Genomic DNA, 18,662 nt, shown 5'->3' with positions numbered 1-18,662 from the left:
AATCAGTCTCTATCATTCCGTCATGTTGCACCAATTTCACATGGGCGTTTCTTTTGTGTCCTGTTCCCTTGGTGTAATGTTCTGTGTCAACACTTAGGGATATAAGAACAATGAACACTTTGCCTCACCACAGTCCTTTCCACCTGATCTATCATCAAATTCAAGGACACACATCTTCTGAAAGAGAAACATTGAAGAAAATTGATTTCCTAATGGAAAAAGAGATTTCCTAAATGAGAAACAAAAGCATTGGCATTTTTAGTCTGTTTGCTGAAAATTACTGGTAAGCATTACCTACACCTTAATGTAGCGCTTCATTTATTTATTTCAAAGAGCTGCCTTTTTCTGCCTAGCTTGAAGTTCATGGCAATTACTCCAACTGAAAACTGAATCAAAAAAAAATTTCCAGACTTTAGAAAAAGTTAATATATGGCATCAAAGAACCTTTACCTTTGATGATCTCTCTGGGAAAATGCACGTCAACTATTTCAGTGTAAAAATATTTTATGGATATTGGTCATCATTAAGCTCTCTTTGTCAGGCTTCTTTTGCGATACAACTATCAGTATAATCTATTAAAACAGAAGGGTACAGTGATACAAACGTAACAGAAAAAGATGTAGAGATGTAAGGAGTATGTAACATGATTGTGAGGTGTTATGCAGAGCTGTGCTACAAAGACCTCTTGAGTATCTGGTGCTCATTGTGACTAAAATGTCCAATAAACCAGGTAAAACTGATTTAAGACACCTAGGTATTGTACAGAATGTAATTTACCAAAATGAATGAATGAACATTAGTGACAAGAACAATAAAAATAGAAATCCCAATTTTTAAAAAAATCAAATCAAAGGGACACATTGGGCGCATAGAGCAAAAGGTACAAGTGCTTCAGTACTGAGACCACCCCTAAACATAAACATGTTACCTATTGCAACATGATTTTTGTGTGTTCTATAAAGTCATAAATTGTTAATTGAAAGTATGATGTATTTTTCAGTCACTGATTAACAGGTTGAATTAAGCATCAGAATTCTGTCTTTTGCTATTTTTCATTGAGACACACAAGATCCATTGATTGAAGAATTTCATAATTACTAACAAACCAGAGCTTCTGTGTTTCTTTTAGATAAATATTTTATAACCCACACATTGTTAATTTGTTGTGTTTCAGGAATTCATTTCTGTAGGTAAACCTATTTTTTATTTTCAGATCCTAAAGACTGGTATTTCAGGGAGTGAAAAACCGTGTGAGGAGCAAACAAATTTGCGATGAGCCGCCTGAATTCACCTCCTTTACCTAACATCACAATTGTTCGTCCTGAGTTCTTTTTCATAAGTGGTTTTGCCGGTATTTCCCATGCAAACTACTACTATGTGTTCTTGTGCTTCGTTTATGTTCTGAGTCTACTGGGAAATGCTTTCGTCATGTTTGTGATTTACACTGACCACCGTCTCCACAGTCCAAAATACATTGTCGTTTTTAATTTGGCTGTGTCTGACTTGTGTGGAAGCACTGCACTTGTTCCTCAGATGATTGACACCTTGCTGTTTAAATCACATTTAATCTCTTACGAGGCCTGCTTGACTAACATGTTTTTTGTTTTTGCATTTATCACTATGCAGTCTTTCACTCTCACTGTTCTCTCCTATGATAGATTTGTTGCTATATGCTTTCCACTGAGATATAATGAGATTGTGACTAATAAATCAATGTTGGTGATCACAACCATTATATGGATATTTTCAGGAATTGCCAATCTCATAGCTGTGATTTTTATCAGCAGAATATCATTCTGCAAATCCATTGTGGTAAACAGCTTTTTCTGTGATCACGGAGCCGTGACACTATTGGCATGCGATGACAACCCTCCAAGTGCTGTGATAAACTGGACACATCCTGTTGTAATTCTCTGGTTTCCGGTACTTTTTATCACAGGTACATACATTTGTATAGCCAGAGCATTATTTAAAATTTCAGAAGCCTCTGATCGCCTCAAAGCCATGAAGACCTGCACCTCTCATTTGATCTTGGTGAGTGTGTTTTATCTTCCTATGTGTATCACATTTGCAATGAGCTCCACCATTGAACTGAACACCAGGGTAGTTAACATGTCTCTGGCGAATGTCTTGCCACCAATGCTGAATCCAATCATTTACTCTCTGAAGACAGAGGAATTCACAGAATCCATTAAAAAGCTGTACAGAAGAAACAAGATTCGCACCGCTGTAAGGAATAAATAAATCTTTTAATCACAAATAACTGACTACAAGTTTGTCTATATTTATTTATTTAACCCTCCACTCAACTGAACTATAAGAGCTATTAACAAATTAAATACAATAAATTGGAACACGGTGGTAGAGATGAAAAACAATTATTTATTTTCAAAAATCTGATTAACAATTTGAATTATATATTTATTCTGTATGTTTTGAGATTTTTTAATTAAATCTGAAAACATGAACTAAAAAGTTTATTTTGCATGTCTGTTAAATCCGCAAAAAAAGACTCATATCTTGCATATATCAATTTCCCAATCATTGCCGAACCTCACTAATGCTCTTCTGGCTGAATAGCAGCAAATTCCTGCAGCAATGCTCCAACATCAAGTATACTGCCATCCCAGAAGAAATGAAGTTATTATAACAGCAAGGCGTGCACTGACTCGATATTAATTCCCATAATTTTGGATGAGATGATGGATGTCAGGTGTCCACGTACTTTGGCCATATAAAGTATTTGGGGATTCAGGCCTGGTGTTTCCTCTGTTTCTGTTTCCTTACTGATCTGCAAACATCCTTGTGAGGACTCTGTAAAAAGCACGTTACAAATAAAACTGAATTTAAATTGAACAACGACCCCCTGGTGCACTTGGACATGGGTCTGCCCAGTCCCCCAAAACAGTGGTGGGCCAGCAGCTAATTAACTGTCAGCTTACTTTTAAGTATAGTCAAGGTAATGTGAATCCTGAATAGTGGACAGTGGACCAGTGAGCCTGGTGCAGGGGGGCAAAACCATGGTGGACCTGGATTGGAAGGAGCAGCAGCAAGCAAGGGGATGTCTATCTGTAGGCTCTGGCTGAGTGGGTGCACTTGGAGGAGCCCCCCGCAGAAAGGGGAGCAGTGACAGTCCCCACCAGAACAACGTAAGTGGTGGAGAAAGTGGGAGTGGCTCTGCATTAAGGGACTGTGCATTGCCGCAGGAGCGAGACCATTGGCTAGGTGTGGTTTATCCTGGCACCAGTGAGAGAGCATGAGGACCAGTTGTGGCGGTGTCACAAGGCCCTGGAACATCAGGGAGCAGGGAAGTCCTCCAAGGCCGGTTCTTCTGGCCCGGGTTGGGGGGCAAAAATGAGCAGCCATTTGACAGGCTTAGTAATTGCTGATCATCAGGAAACTTGATGGATACGTTGACCTCTTGACTTAGTGCAACCTTGTAAAATTTGGGATCAGTCAGCCATTAGGGGGCACTATACCAAATATGAAAGTTTTCAAAGAGTGCATCTTTGGCTATGCTTAATTGAACATCTTGCTCCTTCAGCTGAACAACTTTGCCCAGGAAAACAACAGTAACATCAGCAACAATTTAGATCCTCTGCCGTTTAGAATTTTTGACAAAACTTACTTTTGCAAACTAGTCTCAGGACGAGCATCACCCAATGCGCCTTGCAAGAATCTGTGAGGTCTGATGCTCAATAATTAGCCGCCATTAGCCAATCAGCTCTCAGTCGGCATGTGACAGGCTTAGAAATGGCTGATCATCCTAAAACTTGTATGCACATTGACTTCTCAGCTTTGGAATACCATGTCAAATTTTGGGGGAGAGACTAAAATTATTAGTACCCCATGTGCCACTTCAGCTTAAAAAGTCATAATCATCACATGCTGCTTGGACCCCATTAATTACCGCTCGCAGTGATATTATTTTTTTTTTTTTTTGGTTTTGGACTCAAACAGCCGTCCAAATGTGAGCCCATTTTATCCACGGTAATTGTTCAAATCATTTTTTTTTTCTCCAGTGTTTCACGATCTGATTGCAGGATGTAACTCTCAGAAATAAACGTCTAATAAACATCCATATAACATTTTATCGGCACAATGTTTCAAGCTCACGCATACATAAACAAATCTGAAATACTAACAGTTATACCACGACCCCGGTCCTGAGAGTGAGGCTCCAAACAAAAAAAAAACAAACAAAGCATTTATAAATAAATAAACCCAAACAAGGAACACAGAATCAGTCTCTATCATTCCGTCATGTTGCGCCAATTTCACATGGGCGTTTCTTTTGTGTCCTGTTCCCTTGGTGTAATGTTCTGTGTCAACACTTAGGGATATAAGAACAATGAACACTTTGCCTCACCGCAGTCTTTTCCAACCAAACTATCATCAAGTTCCTGGACATACATCTACCGAAAGAAAAACATCGAAGTACATTGGTTTCTTAATGGAAAAAGAGATCTTCTAAATAAGAAACAGATGCATTGACATTTTTAGTCTGTCTGCTGAAAATTACCGGTAAGTATTAGCTACACCATAATGTAGCCCTTCATTTATTTATTTCAAAAAGCTGCCTTTTTCTGTTTAGCTTAAATTGCATGGCAATTATTCCAACTGAAAACTGAATCAAAAATAATTTTCCAGACTTTAAAAAAAGTTGATATATTGCATCAAAAAAAACCTTTACCTTTGATGATCTCTCTGAGAAAATGCATAATGTCAACTATTTCATTGTAAAAAAATGTATAAATATTGTTCATCATTAAGCTCTCAATGTCAGGTTTCTATGTGATTAAACTATCAGAATATTTTATTAACACAGAAGGGTACAGTGATACAAGCATAACAGAAACAGATGTAGAGATGTAAGGAGTATGTAACATGATTGTTAGGTGTTATGCAGAGCTGTGCTACAGAGACCTTTTGAGTGTCTGGTGCTCAATGTGACAAAAGGGTCCAATAAACCAGGTAAAACTGATTTAAGACACCTAGGTATTGTACAGAATATAATTTACCAAAATGACTGAATGAACATTAGTGACAGGAACAATAAAAATAGAAATTATACTATTGTTTTTATCAAATCAAAGAGGCACATTGGGCAAATAGGGCAAAAGTTGCAGGTGCTTGGAGCCCCCCTACACATAAACATATTACCTATTGTAAGAAGATTTTTGTGTGTTCTATGAATTCGCAAATTGTTCATTTCAGTCAATGAATAATGGGTTGAATGAAGCCTTAGAAATCCGTCTACTGTTTTTTTGTTTGAGGCACACAAGTTCCATTGATTCAATAATTTAATAATTTCTATTTAATCTGACCTTCTGTGGTTTCTTTAGCTAAATATTTTATAAACCGCACATTGTTAGCTTTGCTGTGCTTCAGGAATTCATTATTGCAGTCCAACCTATTTTTTTATTTTCAGGTCCTAAAGGACTGGTTTTTCAGGGGGTGAGAAACAGTGAGGAGCAAGCAAACCTGTGATGAGCCCCCTGAATTCAACCTCCTTTATTAACGCCACCATTGTGCGTCCTGAGTTCTTTTTCATAAGTGGTTTTGCCGGTATTCCCCACACAAAATACTACTATGTGTTCTTGTGCTTGTGCTTTGCTCTGACTCTACTGGGAAATGCTTTTGTAATGTTTGTGATTTACACTGACCACTGTCTTCACACTCCAAAATACATTGCAGTGTTTAATTTGGCTGTGTCCGACTTGTGTGGAAGCACTGCACTTGTTCCTCAGTTGATCGACACCTTGCTGTTTAAATCACATCTAATCTCCTACGAGGCCTGCTTGACTAGTATGTTCTTTGTTTTTTGGTTTGTCTCTGTGCAGTCTCTCACTCTCACTGCTCTATCCTATGATAGATTTGTTGCTATATGCTTTCCACTGAGATACAATGAGATTGTGACTAGTAAATCAATGTTGGTGATCACAACCATATTATGGATTTTTGCAGGAATGGCTGTTATCATGGCTGTGATTTTTATCAACAGAATATCATTCTGCAAATCCGTTGAGATAAACAGCTATTTCTGTGATCTTGGACCGATACACCTTTTGGCATGCAATGACAACACTCCAAGTGCTGTGATTCACTGGACACATCCTGTTATAATTCTCTGGTTACCGGTACTTTTTATCACAGGTACATATATTTCTATAGCCAGAGCATTATTGAAAATTGCAGAAGCCTCTGAGCGCCTCAAAGCCATGAAGACCTGCACCTCTCATTTGATCTTGGTGGGTGTGTTTTATCTTCCTATATGTATCACATATGCAATGGGCTCAGCCATTCAACTGAACACCAGGATTGTGAACATGTCTCTGGCGACTGTCTTGCCACCTATGCTGAATCCAATCATATACTCTCTGAAGACAGAGGAAATCACAGAATCCATTAAAAAGCTGTACAGAAGAAACAAGATACACATTGTTGTACGGAATAAATTAAAAAAAAAGATTAATCACAAATGAGTGACTGGCAAATTTGACAATGTTAATTTTTTTCACAGACTTATAAATGCAAAAAAATTTCAAACATTTCGCAAAATGTTTTACACATTTAGTTAAATATTCAGTTATATTTTTGATACATTCAGTTAAATTTTTCTTAAATTGGGTAAATGTTTCATATATTTAGCTAAATGTTTTGTACATTTGGCTAAATGTTTTATTTATTTAGAGAATCAGATTATGGTTAAGCAGGCTTTAGGAAACATGAATCCTGTAGATCAAGGGTAGCCAACCCAGGTCCTAGAGCTGCAGGGTCGGCTGGTTTTTGTTTTTAGTCGGCACCTAATTGATCAATTAAAGCAGTCGATTTCACAGTTAACTCACTTCACCAGGTTTATAATTGGTTGTTGTATTTAAGGTAAATGGTAAATGGACTGCATTTATATAGCGCTTTTATCCAAAGCACTTTACAATTGATGCCTCTCGTTCACCAGAGCAGTTAGGGGTTAGGTGTCTTGCTCAGGAGCACTTCGACACGCCCAGGGCGGGGATCGAACCGGCAACTCTCTGACTGCCAGACAACCGCTCTTACCTCCTGAGCTATGTCGCCCCCAAGGTGAATACAAAAGGCAGAGACACCCCTGTCACAATGTTTTATTAAGATTTCAATGCCACTGAAATGCCCTGAATGTAATCGAAAATAAAGCTAACTGTATTTCAATGATGGTGTGTTTGTTCTGACCGACGCATGCCATAGTCAATGTTATTGTGTCCGCTCTGCTTTAGTGTCATATGTATGCTATGCTTATATGTGCATTTGTTTTGTCTACATGTCATTGTCTGCTAATCTGTCCTTTCATGTTTTATTGTCTCTCTTGAGTCATTTATTTCATTTTTTATCTTTGTAACACATGCATTTTAATTTTATTTTATTTGAAATTTTAGGCTGACTTTTAAACAGCTGGCCAGGAAAAGCAGATGAAAACTAGCCTTTCAGGCTAACTCTGGCTCATTTAAGGTTTGACTGTTGATTGGTGTGCCTTGTCCAGACACGTGCACAGATAGACCTCAAGGGGGGCTTGAGCCCCTGCCCTTTTGCCCTCTCACTCGACGAGTGCCCTTTTGGTCGGTGGCATTTATAATTTGTCTTGTATATAAAATACAATTTATAAATACCACCAACCAATATATATATATATATATATATATATATATATGCACGGGTCCGCAGTTTTAGCGTCATGAGTAAATCGCGAGGTCACTATGCATGTCAGTAAATTTTATACTATGCCGCTGTTTTGGTCCGGTTAATGGTGAACATGCAAGTAATTAATTTTGCTCATCTGCTGGTTGCAGTGCAATGCCAAGAAAAGAGAGATTAAGGAAATGTGTTTATAATATTGCATGTGCTTTGTGACAGTGTTTTATGTTTAGTTATCCCTGTTCCTGGAATAAAAAATAAAAAAAACATTGAAGACTAAACTGTAGGTGATGTCTGTGTGGGATGCTGTTGTAGTGTTGTGGGGGATATTATCTGTAGAGCATGAACATGTCTGAATAAGTTTATTGGGTCCAATAACGAATGACGTATTACTTTAAGGAAATATATTTCAGAAGACCCAAAACAGGGCCCATATTATGAACATAGTGTGTGATTATGAACGTGGTGTCGTGTGGCAATATCAGGATGAAAATAGTGGGGATGGTGCATGGGGGGTGGAGGTTGCCCTTTTTCTCCAATTGAGCCCCTGCCACTCAAAATGTCTGTGCACGGCCCTGCCGTTGTCCATGAAAAATAAACCAATTAAAAATTTTTTAAAAATTAAAAAAAACTATTAAAAAAACTATTTCTTGCATGTATATCTGTATCATTTTGTCATGTTCAATATTCAACTTAAGAAATTCTGAGATGAGGATCATGATCATGTTGCTCATATTGGAAATGAATGAAACACTGAAGTGCTGAACAGGGTTGAAAAAAAAAAGTACTGAATTGCCATGGTTAATTGTGCCATAGTTGTATCAGGTCAAAGGCCGACTCTCTTAAGATATCACGTACTCGGTCTTAAAAAGTCCAGTGTTTGGGGAAAAAGACCAAATCCTTCTAGTAAGCTGGCTACAGCCATATAAAAATGTAATGCGAGTCGGTCTGGATGAAAGGGCTTTGTTAAATGCCAAACTGCAAAGTAAACTGATCGCATCAATGCCTCTCTAGTTACCAAAGGGATTATTCATCGAAAGGAAAGGGAGGGTAATTGCACATTTTAATTGACGTCCCAGAAGAATGCCCATGTTCAGGCATTACACACACAAGGAGATATATTCTGCAGCAGGAGGGGAGAATCACTGTGTTCTTTAGTGACCGATACTAAGTAGAACTTGTGAGTACCATTTTCCTTTACTTCGCACATTTAATCATTCCGTTATTTTTTCACAATTCATTAAGACGTAAGGGCTGAGTGTGAACGTTTCCACGAGCTTACTTTCCACATGTGGAATAGCTACAGCTAGGAAACAAAATACAACATTCAAATGCAATACTGCTACTTCAAAATGCAAGAGTCGAGGTGGTCAACACCAGGCTGAATTTAAACCTAAACATACGCGTGATTTAAGTAAGTATACGCTTGATTTAAGTACGATTATAAGCGATTAAGTAAGCGATTGTAACATCGCGTAGTACGTCGTCAGGTGTTTTTTTTTTCTTTCTCATCTCTCTTGTATTATAAAGAGAAGAAGGAAAAAACGTCGCAAAATATGAAAGAAAAACAAAAAAGAACGAACGACAGCTCACGCACTGTGCTTGGATGTAGCCTAGTTACTGAAAGAATATAGTGTCTTTTGAAGCTGGAGTTATTCCGGACACAATTCAAGAGCGATGCGGTAGGGGAAGAGATGACGCCACCACAATACCGCCTGCGACGCAATCTCGAATATTCTGTCCTCGTTTTAAATTGGTTCGTTCTTTATCAAAACTAGGTTGCATGCATTTGTTTTAATAATTTACCAATGCTGTATTGACAGTTAGAGTATTTAAATAGTTTGCACTGATAGTTCTATGATTATTTCTCAGGAAGGACACCTCTGACATTTTTCTAAACTTTTGTTTGAAATACATAATTCTGTTGGTTGTAGGCTTACCCGAAATTGCCAACAATGACCAGATTACACAGTTGGCTCCAAAACTGAGATCAATTAACACGTTAAGTTAGAATGGACGCAGGAATCTTAATAGAAGTGTAATGACGTGGAGTTGAAGCCGAATGGTTTTTAGCATATATTTTCTTAGAAACTTTTTGGTCAGCTAGCAAACAATTCCCGGTAAAACTGACTTTTTAAAAACAACTTTTTAAGGACAGATGACTGCTTAAAACAATACATGATTCGATTAGGCAAAAGGGTACGCAGCACTATTAGGCTAAACCGTCACGTGGTTGTACCTTTCCATTGTTATCAGTTCATTTGTTTCTCTTTCAGAGCCCGAGGAAAAGCAGTCACGCGAAGGTCCTGAACGAGAAATGGAAATTCCCGCCTCTTCGATCAAAAACCACTCCATCATTACACCATTGGGATTTTACATTGTCGGATTTACGTTTTTAAGATTTACTGATTTATATTTGATTTTCCTCACCGTTGTTTATATTGTAACAGTTTTGTTCAACTTCTTTATCCTGTCCATTATATGGATAGATTATCGCCTGCATACTCCAAAGTACATTGCGGTGGCTAATCTGGCGATCGTCGACTTGGTGCTCAGTACAAGCATTATCCCCAGTATGATCAAGATGTTTCTCGCGAAGGAAAACTTTATTTCCTACAACGCATGTTTGACACAGATGTTTTTCTATCACTGTTTTGTCTCATTAGAGTCGTTTTCCCTCAGTGTACTTGCCTATGACAGGTTCATTGCGATATGTTTCCCACTGAGACAGAGCTCTATCAACACAATCACAGTCATGATCAGTATTTTAGTCACTGTTTGGTCATTGGTTATAAGTGTTGTAGTGTTCGCGGTAATAATCATTACCAGATTGTCTTTCTGTAATTCGGTCATCGTGCAGAGCTACTTCTGTGATTACACCCCTGTGTACAGGCTGTCTTGCAATGATCACAGATTGCAGTGGACCACTGCCGCTACTCTGAGTTTAATTATTGCGTTTGGGCCCCTTAGTTTAATCGTCATGTCTTACGTTTGTATTTTGACAGCCGTGTTTAGAATGAAAAGCGTGGAGAGCAGGTACAAAGCACTTGTCACCTGCACAGAACATCTATTTCTAGTTACGATTTTCTACGGGCCTATCTTGGCGGTGTTTATCATTGACATTTTCTTTGTCCCCATCGATACGGATGTCGCTACGTTGACCTTGTCGTTGGCCTCATGCATCCCGCCCTGTCTGAACCCCATTGCGTATTCGCTGGCTACCAAAGAAATAAAGAACAGAATACTGGCTATGCTCGAGAAAGTCAGGGTAGGAGCGTGCTCAGGGCAGGCCAAGAGCCAAAGATTGTAGCACTTTTTTTTCAAATGAAAAACATCCCTTTAATTTTAGCCCTTAGTGTTTGGCCTCATTTGCCCAAGTTAATGTGAAGTCCAACATGAGGAGGTTTAATTGTATTTCCATAGAATACTTTTCTACTGATATGTTAAGATTAGTTTCCAGCTCCAGGAAGAAAATGGTAAATGCTAAGATGTCCGATTGATTATTTAAAAACTGTAAAAAAAAAAAAAAAAAATGTGATTAATAAAATTAATCAATTTTCAAAACTTGGTCTGTTAGCAGCACCCTCTACTGAAACATTAATGTGTCTAATGCCCTACGACATCTCGCTCAATATAAATAAATAAAGTGACCTCCATAATGCTTGGGACAAAGACACTTTTTTCTTTGATTTGGCTCTTTAGTCTATTATTTAAGATTTGTAATCAAACAACTCAAAGATTTTATTAAAAGGTATTTTAATATGTGCATTCTGTTATTTCAGACTACAGACCCCCAAATGCCCTTACATACCAGCTGTTGTAAAGCTGAAAACCTGGGATGTGCACAAAAACAACGGTCTAGACATGTCATGAATCCCATATTGTTTTTTCTTCATAGGACCATTTTGAAGAACAAAAGTAAGAATAATTTAAGAAAAGTTTTGTGAATGAAGCCCCAGAAAAGTACTGCATTAACTGCTGCGCTGTTGTGAGGTAACAATATACATATATAGAGTATAAAAGAAAGAAATGTACATTTTGCAGGTATGAACACACATACAGAGATAATAAAAATGTGCGGTTTGTAAACCTGAATAGGAACATTTTCATGGGCCTTTTTTCACATTTACAAATCTGGTAGTATCAATAAATCATTTCTTTTGGAAGATTTAATTTAAAAATCTAACCCTTGAAAGAAGATATTTAAATATTTGTATTAAATACTAAATCTGTGTTACAAAATAAATATTTATCAAGGCTTAAATATTTAAATATCTGAATATATAATAAAAATATTTACAGAAAAATTACGTATAATTACACATATAATGTGCCGCTGAATAATTAATTTATGACATTAAGAAATAAAAAATATTCAAAATATTGTTTATATATGTGCATCATAATATGCTTGCAAATTCATCAGTAGTTGCATAGCCAGGCAAGGCACGGTAATTGTACTCATAAGCATGGTTACCTTATGAATTGCTGGATAAATACATTGTACACTGAAATCCAGTTTGTGTCGTCGGTCTGGATCAGGCGGTCTGCTAAAGGCCTACATGCAACGTAAACCGTGACCTTATCGGTGCCTCAAATAGGTACCGAAGGGATTATACATTCGACAGCCAAGGGAGGGCAGTTGCGGATTTTAATTGATGTCCCAGAAGAATTCCAAAGTAGGCGCGTTCCACATAAACCAGGAGATAAATTCTTAAGCATGAGTGGTGAAGCACATTACATTAACGGGTTTCGACACTGACCGATGCTGAGAATAGGTGAGTTTCGTTTTTTTACTGAGCTAAGTCTACCCTGCGCCTTTTTTTTTTTCTTTTCAGACGCCAAGATTGAGTGTGAGTGTTTCCTTACCTTCGACGTGTATGTGAAATAGAAACAGCTAGTAAACCAAATACAATATTCAAAGGGTATAGTGGTACTACAAAATACAAAATACAGAATACTTACACGAACACCAGACTGGGTGTTGTCTTAAAAATACGCGTGATTGAAGTTAAATGTTTACTAAAGTGACTGTAACATTTGTGACAAGCGAACCGGCGATCGGTTTGCTTACTGTGCGCTAAAAGTGGAAGTTTTCTCGAAAACGTACAGCCATTATCAAGCAAAGCATTTTAAAACCCTTTTTATCCTACCCTACCCTATGCCTGGATATAACTCGCTGAAAAAAATTGTGTGTGTCTGTTAAACGCTGTCTTTTTGGAAACGATTCAAGAACGATAACGGCCGAAGGAGAGCTGGCGTACCCAACCGAAGACCCATGCATGACGTCACCTCCACGGTTTGGTTCTTTTTTTAAATGGTTCGTCCTTCAGCAAACTGCATACGTTTGTTGAAATACTAAATTTCTATATTTGCTATTTGTTATGCGTAAATTCCGGCCCAAGCGGAAATCTACATGCGCTCTACTGAAAAAAATCGGTGATGCTTGGAGAGAAAAAAAATCTCAGTTTCAATTAATAGACAAATTTGTCTGGTTTCTCTGAATTCATTGTTTTAATTGAGCTAAGCAGTTTAACAGTGACGTGGAAGATATGAGTCATACGAGTAAACAAATGGCATAATTTGAAAATATACGTTAAAAAAACAGTAGAATGACACATGTGGAATAGCTACAGCTAGGAAGCTAAATACAACATTCAAATGCAATACTGCTACTTCAAAATGCAAGAGTCGAGGTGGTCAACACCAGGCTGAATTTAAACCTAAACATACGCGTGATTTAAGTAAGTATACGCTTGATTTAAGTACGATTATAAGCGATTAAGTAAGCGATTGTAACATCGCGTAGTACGTCGTCAGGTGTTTTTTTTTTCTTTCTCATCTCTCTTGTATTATAAAGAGAAGAAGGAAAAAACGTCGCAAAATATGAAAGAAAAACAAAAAAGAACGAACGACAGCTCACGCACTGTGCTTGGATGTAGCCTAGTTATTGAAAGAATATAGTGTCTTTTGAAGAGGGAGTTATTCCGGACACAATTCAAGAGCGATGTCGGTAGGGGAAGAGATGACGCCACCACAATACCGCCTGCGACGCAATCTCGAATATTCGGTCCTCGTTTTAAATTGGTTCGTTCTTTATCAAAACTAGGTTGCATGCATTTGTTTTAATAATTTACTAATGCTGTATTGAGAGTTAGAGTATTTAAATAGTTTACGCTGATAGTTTTATGATTATTTCTCAGGAAGGACACTTCTGACCTTTTTCTAAACTTATGGTTGAAATACATAATTCTGTTGGTTGTAGGCTTACCCTGAATTGCCAACAATGACCAGATTACACAGTTGGCTCCAAAACTGAGATCAATGAACACGTTAAATTAGAATGGACGCAGGAATCTTAATAGGAGTGTAATGACGTGGAGTTGAAGCCGAATGGTTTTTAGCATATATTTTCTTAGAAACTTCTTGGTCCGCTAGCAAACAATTCCCGGTAAAACTGACTTTTTAAAAACAACTTTTTAAGGACAGATGGCTGCTTAAAACAATACATGATTCGATTAGGCAAAAGGATACGCAACACTATTAGGCTAAACCGTCACGTGGTTGTACCTTTCCATTGTTATCAGTTCATTTGTTTCTCTTTCAGAGCCCGAGGAAAAGCAGTCAGGCGAAGGTCCTGAACGAGCAATGGGAATTCCCGCCTCTTCGATCACAAACCACTCCATCATTACACCATTGGGATTTCACATTGTCGGATTAACGTTTTTAAGGTTTACTGATTTATATTTGATTTTCCTCACCGTTGTTTATATTGTAACAGTTTCGTTCAACTTCTTTATCCTGTCCATTATATGGATAGATTATCGCCTGCATACTCCAAAGTACATTGCGGTGGCTAATCTGGCGATCGTCGACTTGGTGCTCAGTACAAGCATTATCCCCAGTATGATCAAGATGTTTCTCGCGAAGGAAAACTTTATTTCCTACAACGCATGTTTGACACAGATGTTTTTCTATTACTGTTTTGTCTCATTGGAGTCGTTTTCCCTCAGTGTACTTGCCTATGACAGGTTCATTGCGATATGTTTCCCACTGAGACAGAGCTCTATCAACACAACCACCGTCATGATCAGTATTTTAGTAACCGTTTGGTCATTGGTTATAAGTGTTGTAGTGTTCGCGGTAATAATCATTACCAGATTATCTTTCTGTAATTCGGTCATCGTGCAGAGCTACTTCTGTGATTACACCCCTGTGTACAGGCTGTCTTGCAATGATCACAGATTGCAGTGGACCACTGCCGCTACTCTGAGTTTAATTATTGCGTTTGGGCCCCTTAGTTTAATCGTCATGTCTTACGCTTGTATTTTGACAGCCGTGTTCAGAATGAAAAGCGTGGAGAGCAGGTACAAAGCACTTGTCACTTGCACAGAACATCTCATTCTAGTTACGATTTTCTACGGGCCTATCCTGGCGGTGTTTATCCTTGAAATTTTCTTTGTCCACATCGATACGGATGTCTTTGTGGTGACCTTGTCGTTGGCCTCATGCATCCCGCCCTGTCTGAACCCCATTGTGTATTCCCTGGCAACCAAAGAAATAAAGAACAGAATACTGGCTATGCTCGAGAAAGTCAAGGTAGGAGCGTGCTCAGGGCAGGCCTAGAGCCAAAGATTGTAGCAAAATTTTTTTTTCAAATGAAAAACATCCCTTTAATTTTAGCCCTTAGTGTTTGGCCTCATTTGCCCAAGTTAATGTGAAGTCCAACATGAGGAGGTTTAATTGTATTTCCATAGAATACTTTTCCACTGATATGTTAAGATTAGTTTCCAGCAACAGGAAGAAAATGGTAAATGCTAAGATGTCCGACTGGTTATTTAAAAACTGTAAAAAAAAAAAAAAAAAATGTGATTAATAAAATTAATCAATTTTCAAAACTTGGTCTGTTAGCAGCACCCTCTACTGAAACATTAATGTGTCTAATGCCCTACGACATCTCGCTCAATATAAATAAATAAAGTGACCTCCATAATGCTTGGGACAAAGACACTTTTTTCTTTGATTTGGCTCTTTAGTCTATTATTTAAGATTTGTAATCAAACAACTCAAAGATTTTATTAAAAGGTATTTTACTATGTGCATTCTGTTATTTCAGACTACAAACCCCCAAATGCCCTTACATACCAGCTGTTGTAAAGCTGAAAACCTGGGATGTGCACAAAAACAACGGTCTAGACATGTCATGAATCCCATATTGTTTTTTCTTCATAGGACCATTTTGAAGAACAAAAGTAAGAATAATAAAAGAAAAGTTTTGTGAATGAAGCCCCAGAAAAGTACTGCATTAACTGCTGCGCTGTTGTGAGGTAACAATATACATATATAGAGTATAAAAGAAAGAAATGTACATTTTGCAGGTATGAACACACATACAGAGATAATAAAGATGTGCGTTTCAGCACATGTGCGGTTTGTAAACCTGAATAGGAACATTTTTATGGGCCTTTTTTCACATTTACAAATCTGGTAGTATCAATAAATCATTTCTTTTGGAATATTTAATTTAAAAATCTAACTCTTGAAAGAAGATATTTAAATATTTGTATTAAATACTAAATCTGTGTCACAAAATAAACATATAGCAAGGCTTAAATATTTAAATATCTGAATATATAATATAAATATTTAGAAAAAAATTACGTATAATTACACATATAATGTACCGCTGAATAATTAATTTATGACATTAAGAAATAAAAAATATTCAAAATATTTTTTATATATGTGCATCATAATATGCTTGCAAATTCATCAGTACGTGCATAGCCAGGCAAGGCACGGTAATTGTACTCATAAGCATGGTTACCTTATGAATTGCTGGATAAATACATTGTACACTGAAATCCAGTTTGTGTCGTCGGTCTGGATCTGGCAGTCTGCTAAAGGCCTACATGCAACGTAAACCATGACCTTATCGGTGCCATCAAATAGGTACCGAAGGGATTATACATTCGTCAGCCAAGGGAGGGCAGTTGCGGATTTTAATTGATGTCCCAGAAGAATTCCAAAGTAGGCGCGTTCCACATAAACCAGGAGATAAATTCTTAAGCATGAGTGGTGAAGCACATTACACTAACGGGTTTCGACACTAGCCGATGCTGAGAATAGGTGAGTTTCGTTTTTTTACTGCACTAAGTCTACCCTGCGTCTTTTTTTTCTTTTCAGACGCCAAGATTGAGTATGAATGTTTCCTTACCTTCGACGTGTATGTGAAATAGAAACAGCTAGTAAACCAAATACAATATTCAAAGGGTATAGTGGTACTACAAAATACAAAATACAAAATACTTACACGAACACCAGACTGGGTGTTGTCTTAAAAATACGCGTGATTGAAGTTAAATGTTTACTAAGGTGACTGTAACATTTGTGACACGCGGACCGGCGATCGGTTTGCTTGCTGTGGACTAAAAGTGGAAGTTCTCGAAAACGTACAGACATTTAAGCAAAGCATTTAAAAAAACATTTTTATCCTACCCTACCCTACCCTGTGGCTGGATATAGCCCGCTGAAAGAATTGTGTGTGTCTGTTGAAGGCGCTGTCTTTTTGGAAACGATTCAAGAACGATATCGGCCGAGGGAGAGCCGGCGTACCCAACCGAAGACGCATGCATGACGTCACCTCCACGGTTTGGTTCTTTTTTTAAATGGTTCGTCCTTCAGCAAACTGCGTACGTTTGTCAAAAATTTGTCAAACGCACTGGTTTCTCTGAATGCATTGGTTTAATTGAGCTAAGCAGTTTAACAGTAGCGTGGAAGATGAGTCATGCGAGTAAACAAATGGCATAATTGAATGAAATTATACGTTTAAAAAAAAACAGTAGAATGACATGGAAAAGTGGCTACGTGTATTATGCTCCCAAGCACTAAAGGTACACCGTAGCTTAATCTAAGCTAATTAACTTGTACGGAACATTAGCTAGAATTGTCACGTGGTTGTATGATTTCATTGATTGCCATTCATCTGTATCTCTCTCAGAGCCAGAAGAAAAGCGGTCACGCGGAGGCACTGAACGCCGCGCACGTGCAATGGGAATTCTCACCACTTCAATCACAAACTTCACCATTATACCAGTGGGATTTTATGTTATCGGATTTACTCATTTAAAGTTTGCTGATTTATATTTAATTTTCCTCGGCTTCATTTATATTGTAACGGTTTTGTGCAACGCCTTTATCATTTCCATAATATGGATGGATCGTCGCCTACACACTCCGAAGTATATAGCGGTGGCTAATTTAGGGGTTGTTGACTTGATGTTCAGTACGTCCTTTATTCCTAGTTCGATCAAGACTGTTGTCACGGGGGACACTTTTATGTCCTACAACGCATGTTTGACACAGAATTTTTTTTATTACGGCTCTCTAGCACTAGAGTCATTTTCCCTCAGTGTACTTGCCTATGACAGATTAATTGTGATATGTTTCCCACTGAGGCACAGCTCCATTAATACTCCTACACGCATGTTCAGTATTTTAGCGACTGTTTGGTTGCTTTGTGTCAGCGTCCTGGCGTTCATGGTCTTGATCTTAAGAAAAGTGTCTTTTTGTGATTCACTCACTGTGTACAACTTTGTCTGTGAGTATGGGGCCCTGATCAATCTGTCGTGTAATGGTAACACACTGCAGTGGACCGTTGCCTCTTCAGTGAGTATACTCTTTTTGTTCCTGCCACTTAGTGTAATAGCCATGTCATACGCCTGTATTTTGACAGCCGTGTTTCGAATGAAGAATGTGGAGAGCAGGTACAAAGCACTTGCAACGTGTATAGAACATTTCGTTCTAGTGGCCATTTTCTATGTGCCAACCATAACACTGTACATCATTGAACTTTTCTTATTCCTCGTCAATCCAAATATGAAAATGGTGAACTTGTCGTTAGCCTCATGCATCCCGTCCTGTCTGAACCCCATTGTGTATTCCCTGGCAACCAAAGAAATCAGGAACAGAATATTTACGATGTTCCAGAAAGTCAA

At 37.9% G+C, this 18,662-nt stretch overlaps 4 protein-coding genes and 1 long non-coding RNA gene across 10 annotated transcripts in view; 4 read left to right on the top strand and 1 right to left on the bottom strand.

The window, feature by feature from the left end:
* LOC135264112 (uncharacterized) overlaps positions 1 to 18,662 on the bottom strand; it is a 247,325-nt gene that overhangs the window by 135,126 nt on the left and 93,537 nt on the right. The window lies entirely within an intron of this gene.
* Positions 37 to 2,448, top strand: LOC135262483 (olfactory receptor 52E4-like). Its single transcript, XM_064349500.1, has 2 exons — positions 37 to 283; positions 1,214 to 2,448. Exon 2 carries the CDS (start codon positions 1,273 to 1,275, stop codon positions 2,242 to 2,244), a length of 972 nt encoding a protein of 323 aa, XP_064205570.1. The 5' UTR covers positions 37 to 283; positions 1,214 to 1,272; the 3' UTR covers positions 2,245 to 2,448.
* Positions 3,936 to 7,640, top strand: LOC135262481 (olfactory receptor 1E16-like). The gene is made up of 2 exons (XM_064349499.1): positions 3,936 to 4,524; positions 5,432 to 7,640. The coding sequence occupies exon 2, from the start codon at positions 5,490 to 5,492 to the stop codon at positions 6,483 to 6,485; it is 996 nt and encodes a 331-aa protein (XP_064205569.1). The 5' UTR covers positions 3,936 to 4,524; positions 5,432 to 5,489; the 3' UTR covers positions 6,486 to 7,640.
* On the top strand, positions 9,724 to 11,328 carry LOC135262480 (olfactory receptor 1500-like). The gene has a single exon (XM_064349498.1). It carries the CDS (start codon positions 9,983 to 9,985, stop codon positions 10,973 to 10,975), a length of 993 nt encoding a protein of 330 aa, XP_064205568.1. The 5' UTR covers positions 9,724 to 9,982; the 3' UTR covers positions 10,976 to 11,328.
* Positions 14,106 to 15,677, top strand: LOC135262479 (olfactory receptor 8U9-like). Its single transcript, XM_064349497.1, has one exon. It carries the CDS (start codon positions 14,314 to 14,316, stop codon positions 15,289 to 15,291), a length of 978 nt encoding a protein of 325 aa, XP_064205567.1. The 5' UTR covers positions 14,106 to 14,313; the 3' UTR covers positions 15,292 to 15,677.

Source organism: Anguilla rostrata, chromosome 9, assembly GCF_018555375.3.
Source record: "Anguilla rostrata isolate EN2019 chromosome 9, ASM1855537v3, whole genome shotgun sequence".
NCBI classification, from domain to species: domain Eukaryota; kingdom Metazoa; phylum Chordata; class Actinopteri; order Anguilliformes; family Anguillidae; genus Anguilla; species Anguilla rostrata.
This window is presented reverse-complemented; position numbering and strand designations above follow the sequence as displayed.